At 45.2% G+C, this 27,853-nt stretch overlaps 1 protein-coding gene across 5 annotated transcripts in view; it reads right to left on the bottom strand.

Annotated features, from left to right (window-relative positions):
- CC2D2A (coiled-coil and C2 domain containing 2A) overlaps positions 1-27,853 on the bottom strand; it is a 132,530-nt gene that overhangs the window by 31,469 nt on the left and 73,208 nt on the right. For all 5 annotated transcript variants that reach the window (XM_069594719.1, XM_069594722.1, XM_069594720.1 and 2 more), the window contains 7 exons: positions 18,962-19,118; positions 15,735-15,882; positions 12,549-12,687; positions 10,158-10,361; positions 7,309-7,401; positions 4,794-4,885; positions 984-1,151 (listed from right to left, as the gene is read on the bottom strand). In XM_069594719.1, coding sequence (XP_069450820.1) covers positions 984-1,151; positions 4,794-4,885; positions 7,309-7,401; positions 10,158-10,361; positions 12,549-12,687; positions 15,735-15,882; positions 18,962-19,118 — 1,001 coding nt within the window. The remainder of the gene's footprint in view (positions 1-983; positions 1,152-4,793; positions 4,886-7,308; positions 7,402-10,157; positions 10,362-12,548; positions 12,688-15,734; positions 15,883-18,961; positions 19,119-27,853) is intronic.

Here is a 27,853-nt window from a genome sequence, read left to right as displayed (position 1 = left end):
GATCCCCTGGAGAAGGGAATGGCAACCCATCCCAGTATTCTAGCCTGGAGAATCCCATGGACAGAGGAGCCTGGTGGGCTACAGCCCATGGGGTTGCAAAGAGTCGGAGACAGCTAATCGATTAACACTTCCTTATGGCTGAGGAGTCCCCATTGCCCCAGTGTATGAAATACAGTGGGTATAGTTCCTTCCTCTGGGCAGACCAAAAAGAAGTCACAGTTCTGTCCTCACAGCACATGTTTCAGAATCCAGAATATGCACCTTTGGGGCATCTGCCCAGCTCTCACCCACTTCTCTGAGGACTGTCCCTGTCTTCAGGGCTGGTCCCTGTGAACCCGCCCCTGAGCATAGCTGACTAGATGTGGATCAGCACCCGACCCGGGCTAGGACCTTCTGGGCAGCTGATGACTGAGGGTGGAGCCGGCGAGGGTGACTCACTTCCATCACACAAAGAATGAAGCAAATTCACATGGAAGCAAGAGACAAAGGGCCTTTGAAGACGCCACCTTAATCTTTGGTCTCCCACGTGGTTCCACCGCATCTGTTGTCCTCTTGTTCCATGAGATATAGCCAAAAAAACCCCTCTTTACCCTAAATTGACTGATTCGGTTGTGTCATGCTATGCTGCGCGTCCGACTCTCTGTAGTCCCATGGACTGTAGCCCACCAGGCTCGTCTGTCCATGGGATTCTCCAGGCAAGAAGACAGGCGTGGGTTGCCATGACCCCTCCAGGGGATCTTCCAGAGCCAGGAATCGAACCCGCAACTCTTGCGTTGGAAGGCGGGTTCTTTACCTCTAGCGCCTCCTTGGTTCTGTTACTTGGAACTAATGGGGCCCTGACATCATCAAGAATGTCCTCCCTCACCCCCATCCCTCTCCTCAGCCCCCACAGAGCAACAACCCTGTTAATGATGAGAGTGAACACACTGTGAAGAGGTGGGATCCTGCACCTCCCATCCCAGGCCGGCGTGGAGGGCTCTCACCTTGCCGTCGGCTTCCTCACGGGAATGTCGTAAGCCCGGATGATGTTCACCAGCAGCTTTATGTCTCCGTCAGACAGGTTTTGGGCTGTCACCTTCTTCCGGCCTTTTCTCCTTGGCCTCAGTGGTCGCTTTTGTTCTGCCAGCTTGAAAAGGCTGAGGCCCAAAATGCTAATGATTACAGAACAGAGTTAGGAGTCTAGGGAAAAGAAAGATCGGGAAAGTTCACGACACACCTTCCCACACTCTGCCCCAAGGTCCCTCATGGGCCCCTGAAAAACTCTTTGTCTCTTTGAGGAGAGGTGGGAATTGTCAAGAGATTCTCCCAAGATGGGGGAGATCTACTGCATAGATGATGAACGTATATTTTAGCAGCTTCTGACCCGAGGCAGATAACTCAGGTTCTGGGCCCCGCCCTGCACCTCCTGCTTGCCCTCTGCCTGGCTTATTCCCCAGCCCCTCAAACGTGGCCTGAGCTCAACAACTGTCTGCTTTTGCTCCTGCCAATCCTGCAACACTGAATGCTTCCTTCCACCTTCCTCGTTGACCCACTTCAGGGCCTGTATTTCCAGGCCAGTGCGTCCTGCTCACCTTGGGCAAATCATTTCACCTCTTGCCATCTCGGTTTCATCATCTGTAAAATGGAATAGTAATACCTACCTCTTGGGGTTGTTGAGAGGACTAAGCAAGGAGCGTACACAAAGCCCCTGAGTACGGGTCTAGCATTAGCAGATGCCCTAACACAGTGACTGTTGGGGTGATGACAATGGTCACGATGCCACAGTGATTATGCTGGAGAAAGGAGGGGATGGAGACAGGAGGAAGGCAGGGGAGGGGGGCCAGGGGGATCTCTCTACCGCTCTCTGAGATGACATCCATGAACACTTCCTGGAAGGTGAAAGCAACATAGTCCATGAATCAGAAGGGCCAGGGAACAGAGAGTTTAGTTCTGCCCCAGAGTCTAAAGAGAGCACAGCAGAGACTTCGTATCGGGAAGCTGATATGAATGGCTAAGCCCGACAGCCACAGAGCAATGCCAGCTGTGCAGAGCTGGCCTCAGGCTGGCAACGCTCACGCTGCTTTTCTCTGTGAGTATGGAAGAGCAGGCTGGCCTGGAGCCCTCCTTCCGAGAGTCATGTGCCAGCCCAGGGAGATGACTCCCAAGGGACTCGAGGGGGCTGTGGTTCCATGAGCCCCCCCAAGTTCTTCTAATAGCACAGAGGAGCTACCGTTTACCAGCACCGCTATGGTTCAAGCAGAGTGCTAGGGGCCTACATATACTCTTTCTAATCCTTACAAGGGTGTTACCCCATTTTTCATATGAAGAAACTGGAGGCTCTGAGAGGTGATAGAATTTGCTGGAGGCTCCTAAATAGGAAGAGAGGGAGCTGGGGTTCAAGCTCAGATCACCCTGACTTGACAGCCCAACTTTTTCTTTGAATATCTGCATATATCTTTTCATTAACTCATTTGGGACAAGAATAAGCACATTATATAACAATGTGATGTAAAATTGCAAAAAATTATCTTTCCCCAAACCAAGAGTGTGAGGAGAGTGACACTATTTTACATTTTTGCAAATGTCTTTTTTGGTTATACTGTACATTTTAATTTTAGAATTTTAATGAGATATAGTTGACATATAACACTGTATAAGTTCAAGATGTACAGTAGACTCATTTGATACATTAATATATGGCATTATGGTTACCACCGTAGGTAGTATTAGCCAACACCTCTATCTATCACTTTAGGTAATTATTGTTTCTTTGTGTGTGTGTGTGGTGCGAACAATTAAGATCCAGTTTCTTAGCACCCTTGAAGTTTATATTGTTGACGATAATCACTATTCTGTACCTTAGATCTCCAAGACTTATTTATCTACTGGTTGCAGGCTTATACCCTTCTACCCTTAAATATCCCCCCAGTCCCCCCTGCCCTCAGCCCCTTGTGACCAACAGTCTAGTCTCTGTTCTTATTAGTTTGGCTCTTTTAGATTCCACATATAAGTGAGAATCCCAGAGATCTTATCTTTCTCTGACTCTTCCTATTTAACAGAATGTGCTCAAAAGTCCATCCATGCTCTCACAAATTATAGCCCATCTCTGCCAGGACGCCTGCCTAACCCAGACTTGGGAACCTCAGAGAAAAACCTTTGCCAGGAGGTTGTAACAAAGCATACCCCTTCTTTCCTCAATATTTGCTCCCTCCCCAAGGGATATCTCATGTCACAAGACTTAGCTGTCCCCTTAGTCAGCATGAGAACATCTTGGTAGCTGGGACCATTATATACAGAAATATCTTAATCTAAAACCAAGAACAAACCAAAATGAAAAGAAGAAAGAACATACCCTGAGCCTTCAGAACTTAATGCAGAAAAGTAAAGCAGAAAACAGAAAAAGAAAGAAAAGAAATGGAAAAACAGCATGAAAAATCATCATCTATTCTAAACTGTAATTTTCATGACTGAAGAAGAAAACATTCAATGATTGGACTGTGGGCCTGGAATGGAGAGGACTTCCCTTGGTGGCTCAGACGGTAAAGTGTCTGCCTACAATGTGGGAGACCCGGGTTCAGTCCCTGGATTGGGAAGATCTTCTGGAGAAGGAAATGGCAACCCACTCCAGTATTCTTGCCTGGAAAATCCCATGGATGGTAGAACCTGGTAGGCTACAGTCAATGGGGTCGCAAAGTGTTGGATATGACTGAGCGACTTCACTTTCACTTTGCATGAATTTTCTGTGGGCACAGCCTCCGTTCTCTATGAGGATGGAGGCAAAGCCAGGAAAAGGGGCTCCCATGGACTGCACCAGTTTTTTGTCTCCTTGCCAACTGGGTGGCAGAGAAGAAGTCCATGCGTAGGAAACAACCTTTTCAGCAGACCATCAGTCATGTCCAACGACTTTGCGACATATGTCCATAGACTTTTTGTGACTTTGAGCAAAAACTCTTTGCAACCCCATGAGTTATGCAGTCTACGGAATTCTCCAGACCAGAATGCTGCAGTGGGTAGTCTTTCCCTTCTCCAGGGAGCTTCCCAACCCAGGGATCTAACCGAGGTCTCCCACATTGTAGGCGGATTCTTTACCAGCTGAGCCACCAGGGAAGCCCTTTCAGGAGACCAAGAGATTTAACCTCAGGAAGGGTCATGAAGTTAATGGACTGTGCAAGCCCACCAATATAGAACGTTCTCTTTCATCTTTCATGCGTCTGCCTCGACTTGAGACCATTTGAGGATTATTCTAAGTGATAGGGAGACGATCTAGCAAACAAATAGAGTCAATTCCCAACTTCTATGTAAATATCCATTTTCCCCTCCTGCCCACCTATGCCCAAACACAGGGCAGCTCTGTGCCTCCCAGTGGTGGTGCTGGAACCAGGCCTCTCCCTGCCACTCAGAATCTCAGCAGGATGATTCTCGGCCACCCCACTGCCCTGTGACGGGGGAGTGAGGGAGACCTTGGCCCAGGGAGGTGATGAGGCAGGAGGATGTTGTACGGGAAAGGATGCTGTCACATTTCACATGACTGGAATGGGAAGATGGCCAAGGCTGAGGAAGTGCCCTTGGGGGTGATGGGAGGTGAGATGGGGTCCACTGGAATGTGATGGAGAGGGTCTCGTGATACTTCTGTTAACAGAATCCCCCCTCAAAATGTGACATCAGGCGTTCAGCAGGCTTTACCAGTTTCCAGTACTGTTAGGGGGCCAAATGCATACCATACACTGACAGAAATCTTACATTTATAGGGAATATTTAATATAATACTATACAAATAATTTTTATAAGAAATAACAAAAAGTTTTTTTTTTTACCTGATATTGGGAACTTCTTCTTCTACTACCAAATCCGAAAGAAGAAAATGGTGTTTTGCAATGAGGAAACGATTTATCACTGATTCTCTAACCTGAGGGCGAGAAAGACGTTTTATGTAAATGTTCTAGTTTGCTGAACTGCACCATTCTCTGCTCGAATGTCACCGTGGTGTGGTGGCACTTTCACATTCCATCACAGCTCCGACCCTTTCCTACAGTAAATCAACCAACTGTCCTCACTAACGTAAGCTCCCTAAGGCAGGGGTGTCTATTTTGTTCACTGCTATATTCTCAGGATCTGGACAAATTCCTGCAGAAAATTTAGCTGAATGAATGAAGACTCTTTGGAAAAGACCCTGATGCTGGGAAAGACTGAAGGCGGAAGGAGAAGAGGGTGACAGAGGATGAGATAGTTGGATGGCATCACCGATTCAATGGACAGGAACTTGGGCAAACTCGGGGAGATGGTGAGGGGCAGGGAGGCCTGGCGTGCTGCAGTCCATGGTATCGCAAAAAGTCAGACACAACTTGGCAACTGAACAACAACAAAAATGAATGAACAACTGCAGAAGATAGGACCTGTCCTGAAACACACGAGGGCTTCCCTGGGGGCTCAGATGGTAAGGAATCTGCCTGCCGTGTAGGAGCCCTGGGTTTAACCCATGGGTCGGGAAGATCCCCTGAAGAAGGGAATGGATATTCACTCTGGTATTCTTGCCTTGAAAGTTCCATAGACAGAGGAGCCTGGCAGGCTACAGTCCATGGGGTCACAAAGAGTCGGACACAACTGAGGGACTAAAGCTTTCACCTTTGGGCCTCCCTGGTGTGCCAAACAGTGAAGAATCTGCCTGCAATGCAGGAGACCTGGGTTTGACCCCTGGGTCAGGAAGATCCCCTGGAGAGTGGAATGGCTACCCATTCCAATATTCTTGCCTGGAGGATTCCACGGACAGAGGAACTTGGTGGGCTCGAGTTCATGGGGTCACAATGAGTTGGACACAACTGAGTGACTAACATACTTCGAAGCACACACACTTCAGAACTGATTAAGTTCTTCCCCTATTCAGACTGATTCAGTTCCTAATTATTTTTTAAATGGAGGCTCTCTTAAATGTCATAAATTATTTTTTTATACAAAGCCTCAGGTCAGTTCAGTTCAGTTCAGTCGCTTAGTCGTGTCCGACTCTTAGCGACCCCATGAATCGCAGCACACCAGGCCTCCCTGTCCATCACCAACTCTTGGAGTTCACCCAGACTCACGTCCATGGAGTCAGTGATGCCATCCAGCCATCTCATCCTCTGTCGTCCCCTTCTCCTCCTGCCCCCAATCCCTCCCAGCATCAGAGTCTTTTCCAGTGAGTCAATTCTTCGCATGAGGTGGCCAAAGTACTAGAGTTTCAGCTTTAGCATCATTCCTTCCAAATAAATCCCAGGGCTGATCTCCTTCAAAATGACAGGGTAGATTAACTGGCTGGGGAAAATGTACTATAGTCATTGTAGCATTTCTTACAAGTTAAATTAATTAAAGGAAGGACAAAAGAATATTTTGATTTTCTAGTGCAGAAGGGCAGTGAGTATGTGGTTTATAAAACTTTTTTATTACAAAGGTAATAAGATGCACACATTCATATGGTAATTCTATATTTATTTAGTCTTCCAAGGCAATAGAAATAAAAACAAAAGTAAGCAAATGGGATCTAATCAAATTTGCAAGTTTTTGCACAGCAAACATTCAAATATTTTTTTTTTAAATCATGATTTAGAAAGTAAGTGCCTTGTAATCATACCCCTCAAGATAACCACTGATAATAAACTGAGGCAAATCCTAGTGAGTTCAGTGTTTCATCATTGAATACATTCCCTTCGGTGCCTGAGCTAGTTCAAATTGGACTTTTAATCACTTATAATCATGTATCCAAGCTAATACAAAGGAGAACCAAGTAACTATGTTACAAAGATGAAGATAGTTGCTAATCAGTTTTATATCCGTAATTATGAGAAGGGCTTCCCTGGTGGCTCAGTGGTAAAGAACCCACTTGCCAGTGCAGCTGTGGATTTGATCCCTGGTTGGGAAGATCCCCGGGAGAAGGAAATGGCAAACCACTCCAGTATTCTTGCCTGAAAAATCCCATGGACAGAGGATCCTGGCAAGCCATAAAGGATTACAGACTACTATAGGATAAGTGACTTTATGTCTAGTCTTAAAAGGAAGAGAGAGGTTATTCATGTTGCCATTGTGACCCTAGAATTTTGCAGTTTAGAATATTCTTTGAGGGACTCCCTAACAAGGAGATGGCAACCCACTCCAGTTATTCTTGCCTGGGAAATCCCATGGACAGAGCGGCCTGGTGGGCTACAGTATAGAGCTGAAATAGAGTCGAACATGACTAAGCAAGTAAACAACGATTATGAGAAAATAAGCCGACAAGGGTTGAGGATAGAGACCTCCCTTCTCCAACATCAGGATGCTGCCTGTTTGTCCCCTACGAGGACTGTTTGAAATGATTTTCCTTACCTGCTGGAGGTACTTTGCTACTGTGGTCCTGTGGGAGTCTATGTGGTCCTTGGTTTCGATTACATTTCTGTCTCGTAACCGTTTCTCATAGTCCTAAAATTAAAAGGATACAATACTTCTATGATTTAAAAATACTGGTACTCTCATGCCTTTTTTGAGATTGGGCTTTCCTGGTGGCTCAGACAGTAAAGAATCTGTCTACAATGCAGGAGACCAGGGTTTAATTCCTGGGTTGGGAAGATCCCCTGGAGAAAGGCATGGCAACCCACTCCAGTATTCTTGCCTGGAATATTCCACGGACCGAGGAACCTGGTGGCTACAGTCCAGATTCGAGAATTATTCGTCATGTGTAGTTTAAGTCACAAATTGTGGTTCTAAATCTTCCTTCTTATTCCCCCTGAACTTCAGGTTCAGAGTTGGTCTTTGATGCAGCATCCAGGATTTGGAAACAGTAGATTGAACTGCTTTACAAGTAGTTACAGGTTACAGTGCTTTTTAACAGTTTTTTTTTTTTAATTGGAGTATACTTGCTTTGCAGTTTGTGTTGGCTTCTGCTGTACAACAATGTGAATCAGCTATATGTGTGCATATATCCCCTCCCTTTTGAGCATTCCCCCCACCCGCATCTCACCCTTCCAGGTCATCACAGAGCATCAAACTGAGTTTCCTGTTCTTTATAGCAGCTTCCCATTAGCTATCTGCTCTCTCAATGTCCCCCTCTGTGTCCAAAATCCATTCTCTAGGTCTGCATCTCTATTCCTGCCCTGCAAGTAGGTTCGTCAGTACCATTCTTCTAAATTCCTTGTATAGTACACGGTATTTGTTTTTTACAAGTTACAGAGTTCACGCAGAAAGAAATTGAGGCCATAGAGATAATCGAGTCACTGTAGATCAAGATACTAAGCTCACCCAAATGACTTAGCCAAAGCCCCACTTAATGTTTGTCTTTCTATTTCAAGTAAAGCAATTACAAAAAGAGTAACTAACATCTTACTTGTTAGTAACTGGTTGCAGTTGACCTGAGTCACCTACTTGGAGGAGAGTAGTGGGTGCCTTTGGCTTTCTCTTCCTAGGCAGCTGTACTTTCCTCTCTTTTTCTATCAAGAAGATTCTATGTGGGCCCCAGAAAGCTGCCATGATCTGCTTCAGTCCTCCTCTGGTCATAGCTAATGCCCAGGGTGGCCCCTAACGCAGCCTGGGTGGCCCCTAACCCAGCCTGGGTGGCCCCTAACCCAGCCTGGGTGGCTCCTAACCCAGCCTGGGCGGCTCAAGAGCTGTCTTCAAGATGGTTTTCTTTTTTAATATTTACTATTTGGCTGCATAAAAAATATTTATTTATTATCAGGTCTTAGTTACAAAACATGGGGTCCGGTTTGGCATGTGAGATCTCAGTTCCCCAACCAGGAAGCAAACCCTCATCCCCTGCCTTGCAATGGAGATTCTTATCCACTGGACACCAGGGAAGACCCTGTCCCCAAGATTGTTAGACTCGGGACAAGGGGACACACCTCTCCCTCCTGGCTGAGGCTCCTGGGTATGGACTTGGGTGATACTGGTGGCCAAGTGATCAAGCAGAGCAATCTGTCGGCAGTGGGGGAAAATGAAGCCACCATACCATGTGAAGCCCCCCACAGGAAGAGAAGGAGCTGGCACTCCTTGGGTGGCTCTGAGGGGCAGACGGGCTCCTGTCATTCAGATGTCTTAGACGCTTAACTCGATTTTGTGATTTCATCATCTCATAAACTCCCCTGATCCAGGAGCTGGTTCAAATTGGGTTTTTATCACTTATAATCACAAGTCCAAATTGATTCAAAGAAGAACCAAGTAACCAAAGACATCTCTCCAAGAATAATTTCTGCATGAAAAATCATACTGCTTTTGAACAAAGACCTAAATGTAAGGCCACACGCAATAAAACTCTTAGAGGAAAATGTAAAGCAGAATACTCTGATATAAACTGCAGCCAGTAGCTTTTGGGATCCACCTCCTATAGTAATGGCAGTGAAAATAAACAAACAAGTCATACTGATATTAATTTCTAGTGGCTATTTCTTTACCTCATCAACCATAAACTAGTCCAGCTTTCCCTGACCCACCCCCCTACACAGGCCTGTTCCCTGTAACTCCTCAAAGGCTCCCTGCCCCACTCCAAGCTCCCCCAAGGCTTTCTGTCTCCAGCTGCCTGCAGCATCCTGACCAGACCTGTACCCCACTTCCTACCCCCTCACCCAGGCTGTTCAAATCCTACCCAGCTATCTTCCAAGCAGCGCTTACCACTGTGCTTTGTGCTTAGTAAATACTTATTGGGTTAAAATGGCATTGAGGGATTTCCCTGGTGGTCCAGTGGTTAAGAATCTGCCTTTCAATGAAGGTGACATGGGTTTGAACCCTGGTCGGGAAACTAAGATCCCACATGTGAGCCACTAAGCCCGCAAGCCACAACTAGAGAGTCTGTGCCGTGCAAGGAAAGATACCTCGTGATGCAACGAAGATCCTGCAGGCGGCAACGGAGACCTGATGCAGCCATTTAAATAAATTAATCAATTTGGAAAAAAGGGCACCAAATTCCTGACTAAGTCAGGCAGGACTGTTTGCCACACTAATACTGAAGAGATTCTTCAGCCCTATGACACTAATTTTTCCTAGTTTAGATGTCAGTAGACTGAGATAAAGAGATGATTTAAACGTTGGATTCAAGAAAAATAACAAAAAGGCTATGCAAAGTGTGATAAAGAAGAAACCAATATTGCTACTGAGAACACCACAAGGACACCTACATATATATAATAGTATACAAAATGGCATACATATTTCATTGTTTTATTAATCCCTCTAAGGCAATCTCTTACCTGAAATACTTTTTCCATAATTTCTTGGTCATACAGTGGAATTTGCTTATAATGTCGGAACTCTGGCACCTCTTGGCTTCTAAGAAGAAGAAGCCTGAATCGTTTGGATCTATTTAATTCCTCATCCGAAACAAAGTTAAATTCCTGTTGTAGCTGTTCAAGTCGGAAGAAATCAGGGATGTAAGATTCACCACTGGTAGCAACCTATAAAAACCAGGAAATACAAAGCTGTAGGTGACAGGCAGATTTCACCCAAGGAAACTTGGCACTGAGCTTTTTGGGAATGATGTTGAATGTTGAACAGTTTTAGATGGATATACTTGAAACATCCACTATTTCATTTAAAGAGAAAACACAGTCAAATATAATGGCAATGAGGGAGCTGCTATTATATTCATTGAATAGTTATTAAAAGTACCATAAATCATTTTTTCCAGAGAAATAAAAAGTAAACGGTTCATGTCTGGTATGCATGTTCCCCTAATAGGTGTTATGAAAATATAACAGACTGATAAATGAGCCAATTATATCAGTGTGTTACCAAACGCCTACTGCAAAAAATACACAGGAGATTCGGGTTCAATCCCTGGGTCAGAAAGATCCCCTGGAGAAGGAAAGGGCAACCCACTCAGTATTCTTGCCTGAGAAATCCCATGGACAGAGGAGCCTGGCAGGCTACAGCCCATGGGGTCACAAAGAGTCAGACAGAACTGAGTGGCTGAGCATACAGCACTGAGAACAAGATTATTCATATACACAGCATATATAAAATGCATGTTTAAAACCTTGTAGCTCAGCTGGTAAAGACTCTGCCTACAGTGCAGGGGACCTGGGTTCGATCTCTGAGTCAGAAAGATCCCCTGAAGAAGGAAATGGCAACCCACTCCAGTATGCTTGCCTGGAGAGTCCCAAGGACAGAGGAGCCTGGCGGGCTACCGTAAATGGGGTCGCAAGAGTCAGACACGACTTAGCGACTAAAACATTTTTAAAATTTAATTTTTAGACTATATCTATGCACATAAACACGGGCCCCAGAGTCAGTCAGTCAGCTTCACTTGGCTCCACGGCCATGTTGTCGTGTTCCTGGATGCCACTTTGTGGACTTGGTTGTTAGGAAAAGTGAACCAGAGATGGACCCAGGCACCAGCATAGAAAGCACAGCTTCAGCAACCCTGAGAGGACAAGCAGGTCTGGGCTGCACTCTGCCCAGGTGTCCATTTGCTCCTCTGCTGGGAGCTTTGTCAGCTGCAGCCTTGACCTGCAGAGAGAGATTCCGGGAGCAGAGATCCACTGGGGCTTTGTAATGGGAAAGGTGATCCTGCAGTGACAATCTTGGTTCATAAAAGGGGCTAGTCAGGAAGGCAAGGATAGGTGGTTGGATGGCATCACTGACTCAGTGGACATGAGCTTGAGTAAACTCCGGGAGATGGTGAAGGACAGGGAGGCCTGGAGTACTGCAGTCCATGGGGTCGCAAAGAGTCTGACATGACGGAGCAATAGCGACAGGCAAGAAGCCCTGTGTTTGTCCTTCTCTGGGGAGCAAATAGTTAAAAAGAAGAAACATCAAGGGGACCAAGTGTTTAGTCACTCAGTTGTGTCCGACTCTGTGATCCCATAGTCTGTAGCCCTCCATGGGCTACGTTCCTCTGTCCATGGGATTCTGCAGGCAAGAATACTGGAGTGGGTAGCCATTTCCCTCTCCAGGGCATCTTCCCGACCTAGGGATCGAACCTGCATCGCTTATTTCTCCTGTATTGGGGTATCTTCAGAAATGGAGGTTTTGCTCATTTTCTGGTTGGATGATTAGATTACTATTTAGGGCTCTTTACCACTAGCGCCACTTTACCACTGGACTTCCCTGGTGGCTCAGACAGTAAAGCGTCTGTCTACAATGCGGGAGACCTGGGTTCCATCCCTGGGTTGGGAAGATCCACTGGAGAAGGAAATGACAATCCACTCCAGTACTACCTGAAAATCCTATGGACAGAGGAGCCTGGTAGGCTACAGTCCAGGGGGTCTCAAAGAGTCAGACACGACTGAGCGGCTTCGCTTTCACTCACCACGAGTGCCACCTGGGAAGCCCCGTAACCTCAGCAGTACCTGGTGCTTCCTGCATGCTGAGTGTGGACAGCTAGAGGCTGACACCCGCAGCTCATTCCTTCCCAAGAACACTGTGAGGGCATCACGGGCTTCGGACCACGTTTGTCTTGCTCACACAGTCAGTAGGTGCAGAGCTAGAATTTAAACTTGTCATTCAACCCAGCCCTCACGTTCTTACACACTCGGCACAGGAGAGCGTAGTGTGAAAGGGGACATGTGTAAAAAGCCCTGCCCTTTCTGTGGTTTCCCCGCTGGAGAAGTGGTGTGCGCCCACGCCTCCTGCCACGTTACCGAGATCAGCTGCATCAGGGGGCCGTTGCTGGGGTCGTTGGGGTCAAGCTTGGACTCTGCTGCCCACTTGGCCAACTTCTTCATGTCTGTCAGTCCTGACGTGCCGATGGAAGAGATGGCATCTGCTCTCTTCAAAGCGCTGAAAACAGAAGTTGATTCCTTGAGACAGACTTCCTCACAGAGCAGTCTGCATCAGGACCACAGAACCGCAGGGTCAGCCCTGCTCTGTGAAGGAAAGTCTGATTGTAGGAAGGACTTCTGCCATTTTTCCTTACCTGATAGTTGCTATTAAATATGTTATAAGGGTAATAAAAAAGCATGAATGGTGGCAGAAAATATTTTCAAAGCATGTGTCTAATAAGGCGTAAAAACATCCAAAAAATATAAGGAACTAATTCAACTCAATGACGACAAAACAAATAATCTGATTAACAAATGAGCAAAGGCTCTGAATGGACATTTTTCCAAAGACATACAAATGGCCAATGGACACATGAAAAGATGCTCAATCATCAGGGAAATGCAAATCAAAACCACAGCGAAATGTCACCTCACACTTGTCAGAATGGCTGTCATAAAAGGCAAGCAATAACAAGTGCTGGCAAGGATGTGAGAGGGGAATTCCTTGTGCACTGTTGGTGGGAACGTAAGTTGGCGCAGCCGCTGTGAAAAACAGTATGGAGGCTCAAGAAGTTAAAAGTAGAGCAAGCACATGCTCCTGCAATCTGACTTCTGGGGATACATCCAAAGCAAACAAAATCAGTGTCCTGGGAGGTCTCTGTAACCCCATGTTTACTGCAGTATTAGTTATAATAGCCAAGACGTGGAGACCACCCAGGTGTCTGTCAGTGGACACATGGATAAGTAAAATGTGATATGTGTGTGTATATATATATAAGTCAGTCATCAAAGAAGGAAATCCTGCCATTTGCAACAACATGGATGGACACTGAGGCATTTTGCTAAGTGGGATGATCTCACTTTGATGTGGAATCTAAAATAACCAAACATGTAGAAACAGAGAAAAGACTGGTGGAGCCAGAGGTCAGGGGGGTGGATAAACGGATGAAGCCACTCCAGAGTACAAACTTCCAGTTGTAAGATGAATAAGTTCTGGGACTCTGATGTACAGCGTGGTGACCATAGCTGCTGCTGTTGTTCTGTCGGTCAGTCGTGTCTGTCTCTTTGTGACCCCATGGACTGCAGCACCCCAGGCTTCTCTGTCCTTCACCATCTCCCGGAGTTTGCTCACTTTCGTGTCCAGTGAGTCTGGTGATGCTATCTAACCATCTCATCCTCTGCCATCCCCTTCTCCTCCTGCCTTCAATCTATGTATGATTATGACTGTAGCTAATATTACTCTGTTGTACACTTGGAAATTGCTAAGAGAGTAGATCTTAAAATTTCTCAGCCCAAGGGGGGAAAAAATCTATAATTATGTGTGTCAATGGATGTTACCCAAACTTACTGTGAAAATCATTGTGCAATGTCTAGAATATCAAATCATTATGTTGTACACCTCAAACTCATACAATTTTACATGGCAGTGAGATCTCAGTACACCTGGGGGGAAAAGCAGCATACATAGAAGGAATGCAAATGTGACCCCACATTTCTGCAACTGTGCCCAGCACACCAGTGTCCTGAGTCGCTGGATCCAGACCAGGGCACCTGGTGTAGGATGTCCCGAAGGTCCCACCTCCCAGGTAACTGGGGACCACTTGGGGCTGAGGCTAAAAGAGAAGAAACAAACATTTATGCAACTAACTTAAGCCCCAACTTTGAACGCGACTGAATTCCAAGGGGGACACATGGTCACCACAGTTGAGCTGGGCCTTTATTTACAGGGCTGTGTCTCCCGTCACTCACACTGTTTTTCCTTCTCTCCCGAGGAGCTGGAGCTTTAACCTCAGCAGGAAACTCAATGAGACAAAGTACAGGAGGCTTGTACCTAAAGGTATAAACAGGCCTCCCCTGGAAATGCTGCCAGGCTCCTGGCTGAGAAAGACCTTATTGTTACTATCCCATGGATACAGGTGTTTACATTGGAAGGAGAGGGCGTAAAGGGAACGAAACCAGCCCTGTTCCTCTGTTCTTCCATGTGTTGAAAATGACAGCCTGTGACTTGGAACATATTTTCTTGATGATCAAGGTAAGTCCTTTTGGGACTTCCCTGGTGGTCCAGTGGTTGAGACTCCCTGCTCCCAAGGCAAGAGGCTTGGGTTCGATCCCTGGGCAGGGAACTAGATCCCATCACAACTAAAATCCTGCACACTGCAATGAGGACTTGGTGCAGCCAAATAAAAAAATTAAAAAAAAAAAAAGTAAGTCCTTTTATTTTATGGAGGCTACTGAGGCCACGACGGTAAGATGATCCACTCAAGACACATCTACTGGGGAGCGACAGAAGCAAGACTGGAACCCAGGCACCTCGCTCCACACTCCAGGCTGCCTGGATGGGCATCAGCCACTAAGAGGGGTGGCCTGTCCGCCTGGAGTGAGTCCCTTCCTGCTGCTCTGAGTGAAACCGACAGCTGGCAATCAAGGAAGGGGACTGAGAATAGGGCCTTTCATATACCCAGAAGTTTCTACATCAGTCATATTTTACAGTGATCTCTGACTGAGGGCCAAATATATACAACTATATGCCATGCCAATATTCACTGGAAGGACTGATGCTGAAGCTCCAATACTTTGGCTACCTGATGCGAAGAGCTGACTCATTGGAAAAGATCTTGATGCTCAGAAAGATTGAAGGCAGGAGGAGAAAAAGGCGGACGAGATGGTTGGATGGCATCACCACTCCAATGGACACAAATTTGAGCAAACTCCTGGAGATAGCGGAGGACAGGGGAGCCTGGTGAGCTGCAGTCCTTGGGATCACAAAGAGCGGGACTCGACTGACAGACTGAACAAGAACAACACGTACCATGTACTTTCTCCAAGTGTAAAACTGCGAAAAGAATATTTCACAGGCTTACTGGTATCTGATGCTGACAAACATCCAATATTTGTTAGGATATTAAGATTTTAGTTCTTATCATAGGAGCACACACACAAAAACCCCTGAAAATACTGGCACATGACAATAAAAGGAAAGACTGTGAGGCTGCAAGCCTTTTCCCCACTGAATCGCGCTAACACCAATGCTGTCCTTGCTCATCAGCTGTTCCAGCCACACGTTACCTTCTGAATCCAATATTCTGCTGTGACAAAGGAGGAATTAAAGGAATCCCATTTTCTCCAATGGCCCACGCCACGCTGTTGGACACTTTCCCCGAGGTCATTAGAATCAGTTGATTACCACCGTCAGCTTCAAATGAGAAGGGCACTCCTAAGGAAGCAGCAGATGAAAAAGGATGTTTAGAGAGGGAGTGAGCCCCATGCTACCGAGAAGACAAAGCAGAGAGCAGACAAATGGAACAGAATGGGTGGGGGTAGGGGGCTGGAACGCATATTCAAATCAACAACGTGGAACTCCAGGTGATAACACAGTGGGGCCCTCGGCTGTATCTCTGATAGCAGAGTGTAGCATCATGATGAGCGATGCACTCTGCACTGCTCATATATATTCTGCACTTAACAGCTGTGTGACCATGGACAAATTGCTTAGCTTCTCTGAGCCTTATTTTCGCTACATATTAAATAGAGATAATAATAATGAAAGTAAAGTTGCTCAGTTGTGTCCTACTCTGTGACCGCCATGGAGTATGCAGTCCATGGAATTCTCCAGGCCCAGAATACTGGAGTGGATAGCCTTTCCCTTTTGCAGCGTATCTTTCCGACCCAGGAAGCGAACTGGGGTCTCCTGCATTGCAGGCAGATTCTTTACCAACTGAGCTATCAGGGAAGCCCATACTATAATAATAATAATAGTACCTCCTTTTAAGGATTATTGTGAACACATCCTTCATTCATTCAGTAGATACCTATTTGAGCCCCTGCTTCATGCCAGGCACTATTCTAGTCACCAAGACAGCAGTAAAGGAAACTGATAGGAATCCCTGACCTCACGGAATTTACATTCAAGTAGGAAAGACAGATTATAGATATGATAAATAAGAGATGAGGCTAGCATGTTAGAGAGTGGTGGTGGTGATTTAGTTGCTAAGTTGTGTCCACCTTTGCGACCCCATGGACTGTAGCCCATCAGGCTCCTCTGTCCATGGGATTCTCCAGGAAGAATACTGGAGTGGGTTGCCATTTCCTTCTCCAGGGGATCTTCCCCACCCAGGGATCCAACTCATGTCTCCTGCATTGCAGGCAGATTTTTTACCACTGAGCCACCAGGGAAACCCCATGTTAGAGAGTAGTAAGTGCAAAAAAGAAAAAAGTATGGAAAGTGTTAGAAAGTGTATGTTTGAGGAGGAGGCAGGGGTTAAACTTTCCAATGTTAAGTGGCAAGGGAAGGCTCCATGAGAGGTCCCTTCTGAATAATGAAAGGCCTGAAGAAAGTGGAAGGGAGGCATGTAGGTATCTTGGGAAAGAGCCTTCTTGGCAGAAGGAACGATGCAAAGGCCCTCAGGTGAGAGCATGCCTGGAATGAGAAACAGCACGTCAAGTGAGGAAAAACCTGCAAAGCCTCAGACAGACCGGGCAGGCACTGGCCACTCCAGAGAAGCTGTCGCTCAGCTATGCTAGAAAGTTTAAAGCCTCACGACTGGGCTCCCACTGATTTGACGTTAATGACAAAAAGTCTCTGGACAGGACATTAATCATGTAAAAGAAGAAAAGATTTTAAAGCATGAAACATAGGCTTTCCTGGTGGCTAAGCTGATAAAGAATCCGCCAGCAATGCAGGAGAACAGGGTTCTATCCCTGGGTTGGGAAGATCCCCTGGAGAAGGGAAAGGCTACCCACTCCAGTATGCTGGCCTGGAGAATTCCATGGACTGTATAGTCCATGGGGTCACAAAGAGTTGAACACGACTGAGTGACTTTCACTTTTTCACTTACATAGGAACTTCTTGTTCTGGAGTCCAAGTTAATATTATTGACATTAACACAAAACACCACTGGTAACTCTATAATAGCCTATTTGTGTTTTCTAAAGAGCTTTCCTTCAGGGCCTTCCCTGGTGGTCCAGTGGTTAAGAATCTGCCTTCCAATGCAGGGGACATGGGTTTGACCCCTGGTCAGGGAACTAAGATCCCACATGCCACAGGGCAACTAAGTCTGTGTGTTGCAATGAAGAGCTAGAATGCTGCGATGAAGACCCAGTGCAGCCAAAATAAATTAAATAAAGTGTACTTATTTTACTTTATGACTAAAAAAAAAAAAATCTTTCCTTCATACTGAACACTGCATCTTGATCTTCAAAATAACCCCACAAGACATTTAAGGGCGGTATTGTTAGACCCCTCTTATGAAAGAGGAAGATGATAGTCAAAGAGGTTACATGATTACTAGGGTCACACAGTTTGTCAGTAACAGAGTTGGAACTAAAAGCTTAGATCTCCAGACTTTTAGACTGGTGATCGGATTTGGGACTCAAGGGATTCTTGCACCCAGATATGCACTCACAGTAAAAAATCACCAGGCATGTGAAGAAACAGAATCAGACTAATAAGCAGAAAGGTGCTGGAATGCCAGATACAGAATACTGAAAACTATTCTTGCCTGGAGAACTCTATGCACAGAGGGGCCTGGCAGGTTGCAGTCCATGGGGTCACAAAGAGCTGGACACTACTGACAGGCTAACACACACACAAAGACTGAAGGAATGAATAAATGAATGAATGAAATGATTGCGAGTACCAGAAAATGGCAAAAGGTTGTCAGAACTGATTGTAAAAAACACTAAGTAGGATTTCTAGAGGGGAAAAGTACAATCATTGAAATGAGGAACTCGGTGATGGATTTCAATGACTAGACACAGCCAGAAAGTGAATTCATGACTTAGAAGATGGATTTAAAGACATTACACAGCATATAGAAGTGAAAGAGATGTCAAGTATATTAAAGAGAGGTTAAAAAAACATGGTTGGCAGAGTGAGAAAGTCCATGAGAGAATGAGAGATGAGAGAATATTATTTAATAATATCCCCATAACAATTATTTTATTTCAAACTTTTCCACCATACAGATAACACTATGAGGTACTTTTTTTTTTTAAATGCACAAAGTTTTATCTTCATTTTGAATTATTTTCTCAGGAAAGATTCCTAGAAGTTGAATTAAGGTGTCAAAGGCAATCTAAAGGCCCTTAATGCACGTGGCCATACTTGTACAGTTATATGAATTTACTGGCTGCCCATAGTGTGTAAAAATTACTTTGCAAAAAATCGTATGGGATTATTGCTTTCATTTGAATTTCTGATAGCAGTGTTGTAACTGTCTGGTTGTCTGATAAGGGAAAAGAAAAAGATATTCAAATCTGACAGTGATTCTGTGAGCCGCTGGGGCCTTCCGTACCGCTTCCGACTCCCTCGTGGTCCAGGGTCACATGCTGGTTACTGCTAAACTCCACTTCTTCAATGGGAGCCCTTCCACTGACAACAGTGGTTTCAGGAATAGGCAGAAACACTTCCGCCAGCAAGGTGGTACCGCTGTGTCCAACCGTCTCATAGACCTGAAATTGAGGAAGAGAAAGAGCCAAATAAAGACAGCAACAAAGGGTGCTCACTCCCAGATAATCAGCCCTTTGTCTAGGTTGTTCATTGATCTCGTCCAGAGCATCCATGTCAGAGTGAAGGGTTGAGTCGTGCTGCTCTGGTCCCCATGGAGACCAGATCATACCCTATTTGGCAAGTTTTCAGCATCCTACCTTCTTGCCTGGCCCAATCGTCTGTGGTAGAGAAGTTGATTACAAAGCACCAGGGTACTGCAAATATTTCTATTTCACACTAATATGCATTCGTTTTGGAGAATAGGCTTCCTCTTTTTCCTGGTTCCAGTTATTTCAGAGAGCAACAGCATCAGGTAGAAAGGTGAGATAATTTGGACAAGCCACCAGATGGCTTATTATCTGCACCAACTTCAAAGTCAGTAGGAAAAGCATTATACCCTGAAGTACTCTAGGGTACTGGGTCAAATTTGTTATTGGTAACAGAAAATTATTACTGGTATTATTAATACAATCAATTATTAATTATAATTATCGTTGGTATTATTAATATAAAATCTATTATTGGTAAATCTCTCAGTCTTTCCTTTAGGACCTTCATTTTCTTTGTTAGTTGCTGAGCCCTGTCCATCTCCTTCACAGACCTTCTTCCAAAATGGGGTCAACAGGACCATCTATAGTTCTGATGCTAATTACTGTGGTATGTCTCATCATCATGTCATCACCGTGAGATGAAGACCCCATTGCCAGGGCACCCACAGATTACGAATATACAATACGGTCTCAGTCGGACCCTCTGCTCCATGTGATCAAGCTTCCCCTGTATTCCTGGGTCATTTCACCTTTGTGGGAAGAAGATAAAATATCAGCTCTGCTGCCTTCCTTCCATGTTCCATTGTCTCTCTCCACGAAGCCTCTCCGGCCGGTACATATTTTTCTAAAATGCAGATCTTGCTCTTTTATTTCTACTAATGAAACATTTCTATCTTTTTATTTTTACTTGGAGGATAATTACTTTATAATGCTGTGTTAGTTTCTGCTGTACGACAATGTGAATCAGCTCTAAGTATACATATATCTCCTCCCTCTTTTTTATTTTTAAATTTATTTTTAATTGGCGGATAATTGGTTTACAGTGTCGTGTTGGTTTCTGCCACACATCCACGTGAATCAGCCATAGGTATACATATGTCCCCAGCCTCTTGAACCTCCCTTACACCTACCCCCTTCCTGCCACTCTAAGTCATCCCGGAGCCCTGAGCTGAGTCCCCTGTGCCGTACAGCAGCTCCCCACTAGCTCTCAGTTTCACCCATGACGGTGTATACACGTCAGGGCTGCGCTCTCAGTTCGTCCCCCTCTCCCCTCCCCTGTACTGCGTCCAAAAGTCCATTCTCTACATCTCGTCTCTATTCCTGCCATGCAAATAGGTTCATCCGCCCCATTTTTCTAGATTCCATATGTATACACTAATATGTAATGTTTGTTTTTCTCTTTCTGACTAACTGCACTCTGTATAACAGGCTCTAGGTTCATCCACCTCACTGGCACTGGCTCAATTTTGCTCCTTTTTATGGCTGAGTAATACTCCATTGTATGTATGTACCACAACTCCTCTCGGTGAAATGTTCCTGTTTTTCTCCTGATGTAATCAATCCCCCTCTGATTATCTTTCCACTCACCACCTGAATGTGCAAAGATGACACCACGGAGTCTCTCTGCCCACCCTCCCTTAATACAGCACGTGTTGTGCTGTGAATTCTTTTCTAAGGATGAGAAGGATGGATTCGTGTGGCCCTCTATCCAGGCCTCATCTACCTGGTATTCACCAGCTCACATTTGCAATATTGCTGATTGAGTTTGGAGGGGCTACTGAGACAAAGACAAAGGCAGAGGCTCCATAGGAACTGAATTCAAGACCCCAAACTGAGTAGCACTGTGAGCTATTCTAACAGGCTGGGCGCACCAAGAGACCTGTGGCTGTTTGGGGCTTACCCCTGCTTGATTCAAGGGCTGAGCGGGGAGCCCATGAGTTGCACATTTAAGCCACACTCTCCAACTTCATCTTTACTAGTAGACAGGTAATATTTTTATCTATATTAAAAAGATATTTTAAAGAAAGTTTCAAATATATGTAATATCAGAAGAATAATATACCATGAACCCATCACCTACCTAGCTTCAATTACCATTAAGTTATTGTCAACCTGGTTTTATCTATATTCTCAACTATTTGCCTCTTCATTAGTATTCTGAGCTTAGACATCATTTCATCTGTAAATATTGCAATATGTATCTCTAAAGGAGGATATAAAAAGGCATAATTACCATACAATTATCACAGCGATTCCTGAATAATGCCAAATATCACTAAGTTTCCAATGCCCTACAGAATCTCAAAAAATTACTATAATATTTTGAATCAGGATGACAATGATTTCATGCACTGAAGTTGATTGGTATGTCCCTCAAGCCTCTATTAATTTAGAAATGATCCCTCTCTCTTTGTATCTTTTTTACAGATTTTCTCTATACTTTTATTGGTTTAGAACTCTAATGGAAAAATAAAGGTCAATTTTTTGGCTTGTCCCAACTTCTCATAAGAGCCTGCAGTTTTATAATATCACAGACTGTAAAGAACATGGAGCAGTTTGTTGCTCACTGCACAAGAGACCTTGGTTTGACCTGTTAACTTATGGACTCTTTGGCATAAAGTTTCAGCCAGAAAGAATGGTGCATTTTTCTTTCTTTAAAATTCTTTTTGTACTTCTTGAATTTTTATTCACCCAGACAGGCCTTTGTGTGAAGCCATTAAGAGCTTTAGGTCTGGTATCATGCTTAATCTTAACCACAGTCCTATAAAGGATGGTTTCTGGTAAAGATTAAGCAAGATAGCAGACCCCACAATCCTAGATGATGGATGTGGGGCTCAACAGAGGGGAGAAATTTCTCCTGGTCCTTCATCTCGTGAGTCACAAAGCTGGGATGTGAATCTACCACTGTCTCACTTCAGGATGCATTCACTTTTTGTTGTTTTCCTTTCGGGTCAAGGAAAATCAGAAAGGTGAATAAAAAATAAGAAATCTTTTAAAGCCATAACCATAATCCATGATTTATAAAGTAAATATAATTACTTTAGACAGATTGGTGAGCAATAATGATTGAAAGAGAATTAAAAACCTAAATGAAAGAACCACAAAACATGGAAGTGCTGTATAAACAATGGCTAAAAGCAAAGGTTGGGTTTCCCTGGGTGGCTCAGTGGTAGAGAAACGACCTGCTAATGCAGGAGATGTGGGTTCAATTCCTGGGTTGGAAAGATGCTCTGGAGAAGGAAATGGCAACCCACTCCAGTGTTCTTGCCTGGGAAATCCCATGGACAGAGGAGCCTGGAGTGCTGCAGTCCATGGTGTCGCAAAACAGTCGGACGAAACTTAGTGAGTAAACAACAACACAACTGTGACAAAAGGTTAAAGCATAGCCTTCCACGTGGGCAGCTGTAATTAAAAGACCACCGAGCTCTTCCTGTCTCCGACTCTCGTTTCTCAGATTCTCAAGGGACTGGCTCTCCTGGCCAGGGGAAGGTGTACTGTCCACTTTGTGAGGGTGTCTGAACTCCCTGGAAGGTGCTCTGCTGTATCGGACCCTGCGTGAGGACTGCACGAGGTTGTCACGTGCCCACCCACACTTACTTGAATGCCCCCACCAACCCCTGGGCTTTCCCTGTAGGAACGCTTATCTCCTCTACTGAAATTCCTTGTTTGTCATTTGTCTCATTGAAGAGTGAGATTCCTGAGGGTAGGGGCCTTGTTTGATTTCCCTTTGATTGCTCAGTACCTCTCCTCTGTGAATTGATATCTTTAGAAAGGAGCAGGTTAACTCTCACTGGAAACAAGGTGTTAGATGATAAATCAATGGGATGGAATTGTTCTCTTCTCTGAATCGCTGGTAGACTTGGGAGTTGCCTGGCTCTCAGATTTTTTCACCTGATTTGTTTCACTCCCCAGTGGACGGTCAGCTCCTCCCACTGCCTGCAGAGGGCGGAGTGGTGGACAGGACGTGGCAGCCTTGTGGTCCGACTGGTCTGGATCTGAACCGTGACACTTCAACTTGATCTTGGGCGTGACATCCCCCTACTTTTGCTCTCATTGTAAAATGAAGATGTTACCCAAAGTTCAGCAGGAAGGCAGTGGTGCAGCTTAGCTGAGATGGATGAAAAGCCTCTTTCCTTCTGTATAAATGCCATTTCTTCTTCACCTGGGCATACAGTTGGCAACAAGCATGTGCATTTTTTCTAATACTTTGCAGTTTACAAAGATCTTTCATAAACATGATTACATTTCCCAAATATCTCATTAAATCCTGTTGGCCAGTTGATTTTATTCAGTTTTATAAAATAGGCATTTCTTTTATTTAAATTAAATTTTAACTAGTTTTTTTCAAGGAAGACTTTGAGCTTCTGAGAACCTATAGGCATGTTAGGGCATATTCCATATTTAGAGTTAAATCATCTATATTTCTGGGTGCCCAAAAATAAGGAGGTAAAAAGCAAACTACATTGTCTCAAATGCCTAAAAATGTGAGGGACTAATCAAACTTTGATATTAGTTCAAGTTAAGGGAATAGAAACCATACCAACGGTCAGAAAAGGCCGTTTATGCTGGTGAAATGCTTCAGAAGGGGACATAAATACAGTATTAAGCATTTAGCTAAACTTTTCCTGACTTTGTATCTCTAACTACTCTTGGGCTTCCCTGGTTGCTCTGAGAGTAACGAATCTACCTGCAATGCAGGAGATCTGGGTTGGGTCCCTGGGTTAGGAAGATCCCCTGGAAAATGGAATGGCTACTCATTGCAGTATTCTTGCCTGGAGAATTCCATGGACAGAGGAACTAGACCTACAGTCCCTGGGGTCTCAAAAGAGTCAGATAAAACTTAGTGACTAAACAACAACAAAAGCTTTGTAACGTAAGAATTTCTTTTATTTACATTAAACTTTAATATGTAAGATCTGTCTTTTCAAGACTCCCTAATTTTTAAAATCGCAGCTCTATTTAATGCTAGGGTAGAATGCTCTTTTTAAAAGTCAGAGACTGGACACTTTGGGCTTCATCAGTTCAGTTCAGTTCAGTTCAGTTCAGTCGTTCAGTGTGACTCTGCGACCCCATGTACAACAGCACACCTGGCTTCCCTGTCCATCAGCAACTCCTAGAGCTTGCCCAAACTCATGTCCATTGACTCATTGGGCTTTGTAAATATTTATACATCGCTTTCTGTATAATTGAGTTGAAATTTTGTTTTCTTTCTGAGTCCAAGCTTCTCAGCTTCAGCAACTGGCTTTGGGGCTGAACAGCTCTTGGCTGCGATGTGTCGTCCTGGGCATCGCCCAGTGTTCACCAGCATCGCTGGCTTCCACCTATTAGAGGTGCCAGCGGCTCCTCACCACCTGTAATAATTAAAATGTCACCAGACCTTGTCAGCTGTCCCCCGGGGGTACAAAGTTATCTTCACCGAGAAGCACCGCTCTAAGCAAAATGAGTGTGTGTGTGTCTGTTTGAAGGTGAAATGTTAATGAAGAAATAAGACAGGAAATATAATTTGATTTATGTTCAGTGGTTCAAAAATTCCTGTTGTATTAAAAAAAAAAAAAAGGCAGCAGTGAATTCTGAATAGCAATTAGATCAACTGCTACCAAATTGGGACTGTGTGAGATTATATTAACTTCTGCTGCATTTGGAATGAGGTTTGCTTTAAGTCAACATTCTGGTGCAAATTTACCTGCTAACAACAGTGCTTAGGATCATGTCGGTAAGCCAAATCTTAGAAAAATGTAGGGGTGTTAAGAGAGATGAAAGAAGAGTCCATCGTGAAGTAGTTTATATTGCACGGTCTTAAGTCATGATTCTCTGATCTTAAAACCTAAGCAAAGCAAAGCAAAACAAAACACGGCACGGCTTATCTTGCACATGTGGCAGCGATGGATTTGGTACAGGGGGCCGCCCTGCGATCTCAGCCCCGGTGACACTGTGGTTCAGTTAGGCTGATGTCCCCACTTCCCCTCAGTGTTGGCTCAAACACTGTTTACTCCTACGCCCAGAGACTCCCCTCCCTCCCTGAAAAGACTCCGGGTGACTGAGGCCTGCCCTCCTCTGTGTCATCACTCCCAACTCAAAGGACCTTCCTACTCTGTATATTTTTTTAAGGGTATTTTTGATGTGGACCATTTTTGTTGTTACATCTTGTTTCTGTTTTCTGTTTGTTTTTTTGGATGCAAGGCATGTGGGATCTTAGCCCCCAGTCAGGGTTCGAACCCCCAGCCCCTGCACTGGAAGGCAAAATCTTAGCCACTGGGCCACCAGGAAAGTCCTGCTCTTCTGTCTTGATTCACCTCTCATGAACCTATGGGATACTACAGGTTCATGAGTTTCCTGGTCTGGCTTTTCTGTTAGAACCGTCCTCTCGGGGTGGGGTCACCAGTCTTGGATGACCCTCCTCCGTCTCCCCAGGACGAGCGGGAGAGAGAATGAAGATACCCAGAGGAGACTTCCTCCCAGAAGCTCAGCAGGGAAGGAGTCAGGGGTTGACGGGACCGTGGTGTACTTTAGGGTGTGGTTGATTGGAGCCCTTGTGGTTGATGGATGGAGTATCCCATCCCATCATCTCTCAACACTCCCACCCTCTTTTCTTTCCCTCTCCCACCCTCTCCTTCCACAGTTTTCCCTTTTATTTTCCAAGTCATCAATCTTTTCTGCGCTGGCCGCTTTTCCCACAGCTGACAAACGTGCTCCAATCAACCACACCCTAAAGTAAACCATGGTCCCCTGTCAACCCCCGATCCCTTCCCTGCTGAGCTTCTGGGAGGAAGCCTCCTCTGGGTATTTCATTCTCTCTCCCCCTCATCCCAGGGAGATGAAGGAGGGTCACCCAGGACACATCTCCAAACAGGACTGGTGTCTCCACCCCGAGAGTGCTGTTCTATCAGAAAAGCCAGAGAAACCAGGAGAGACTCTGGAAGGGAGAGTCAAGTGACTTCCAGCTGGGTTAAAAGGAAAGTTCCCTATCTCAGTCCTTGTGCCAGGAATATAAAAGATCAACAGGACTGATTCATAAGGAGAAAAACAATAATGCCAAGATGCGTAAAAGCTACCCAACAACATTACACAGCTGTTGTTAGTTTTTGGGAGTCAGGTTGATGAGTTTGGGGTGGCATGACTGGTGTGCATGATAAAGGAAAGGAGCGAAGGTCATTATCACTAAGCTTTCTCTATTTCTAAGCCAAACTTCATTTTTGTGAAAGACCAAGTCCATGGAGTTGCAGACAGTGGGACATGACTGAGTGGCTGAACAACAACAACAAGCATTTATTTTGGAAAGACTTCAGAATCCCGAAGCTTTGAGACCTTTCTGGAAGGACTCTGGTCCTGTTTCAGCTTCCATCCTGTGAAGTCCCATCTCACCCTTCACTTGGGGCCAACTCTGAGGCTCTTTCTTTTTACTCTCTCTAGTCAAACCATCACAGGCTTCCCAGGTGGCTCAGTGGTAAAGAATCTGCCTGTCAATGCAGGAAATGCGGGTTCAATCCCTGGTCTAGGAAGATCTCCTGGAGAAGGAAATGGCAACCCACCCCAGTATTCTTGCCTGAAAAACCCCATGGACAAAGGAGCCCGGTGGGTTACAGTCCATGGGGTCACAAAGAGTCGGACTCAACGAATGAAGGCCAACAAATGAAGCCATCGTCAAGCCCTGCCAATCCTTTCTTTCAAGGCTGTGTGTGTCCATGTGCTAAGTCACTTCAGTCATGTCTGACTCTTTGTGACCCATGGACTGTAGCCCCCCAGGCTCCTCTGTCCATGGGGATTCTCCAGGCAAGAATAACTGGAATAGATTTCCCTGCCCTCTTCCAGGGGATCGTTCCAATCCAGGGATTGAACCCGCGTCTCTTATGTCTCCTGCATTGTCAGGAGTATTCTTTACCACTTGCGCCACCTGAGAAGCCCTCAAGGCTGCAGTTCAGTTCAGTTCAGTCACTCAGTCGTGTCCGACTCTTTGTGACCCCATGAATCGCAGCACACCAGGCCTCCCTGTCCATCACCATCTCCCGGAGTTCACTTAAGACTCATGTCCATCGAGTCCGTGATGCCATCCAGCCATCTCATCCTCTGTCGTCCCCTTCTCCTCCTGCCCCCAATCCCTCCCAGCATCAGAGTCTTTTCCAATGGTCACTCTTCACATGAGGTGGCCAAAGTACTGGAGCTTCAGCTTCAGCATCATTCCTTCCAAAGAACACCCAGGGTTGATCTCCTTCAGAATTGACTGATTGGATCTCCTTGCAGTCCAAGGGACTCTCAAGAGTCTTCTCCAACACCACAGTTCAAAAGCATCAATTCTTCGGCACTCAGCCTTCTTCACAGTCCAACTCTCACATCCATACATGACCACAGGAAAAACCATGGCCTTGATGAGACGGACCTTAGTCGGCAAAGTAATGTCTCTGCTTTTGAATATGCTATCTAGGTTGGTCATAACTTTTCTTCCAAGGAGTAAGCGTCTTTTAATTTCATGGCTGCAGTCACCATCTGCAGTGATTTTGGAGCCCCCCAAAATAAAGTCTAACACTATTTCCACTGTTTCCCCATCTATTTCCCATGAAGTGATGGGACCGGATGCCATGATCGTCATTTTCTGAATGTTGAGCTTTAAGCCAACTTTTTCGCTCTCCTCTTTCAGTTTCATCAAGAGGCTT

This window comes from Ovis canadensis, chromosome 6, assembly GCF_042477335.2.
Source record: "Ovis canadensis isolate MfBH-ARS-UI-01 breed Bighorn chromosome 6, ARS-UI_OviCan_v2, whole genome shotgun sequence".
NCBI classification, from domain to species: Eukaryota; Metazoa; Chordata; class Mammalia; order Artiodactyla; family Bovidae; genus Ovis; species Ovis canadensis.
Note: the sequence above shows the minus strand (reverse complement) of the source record. Positions and strands in the feature narration are given on the sequence as shown.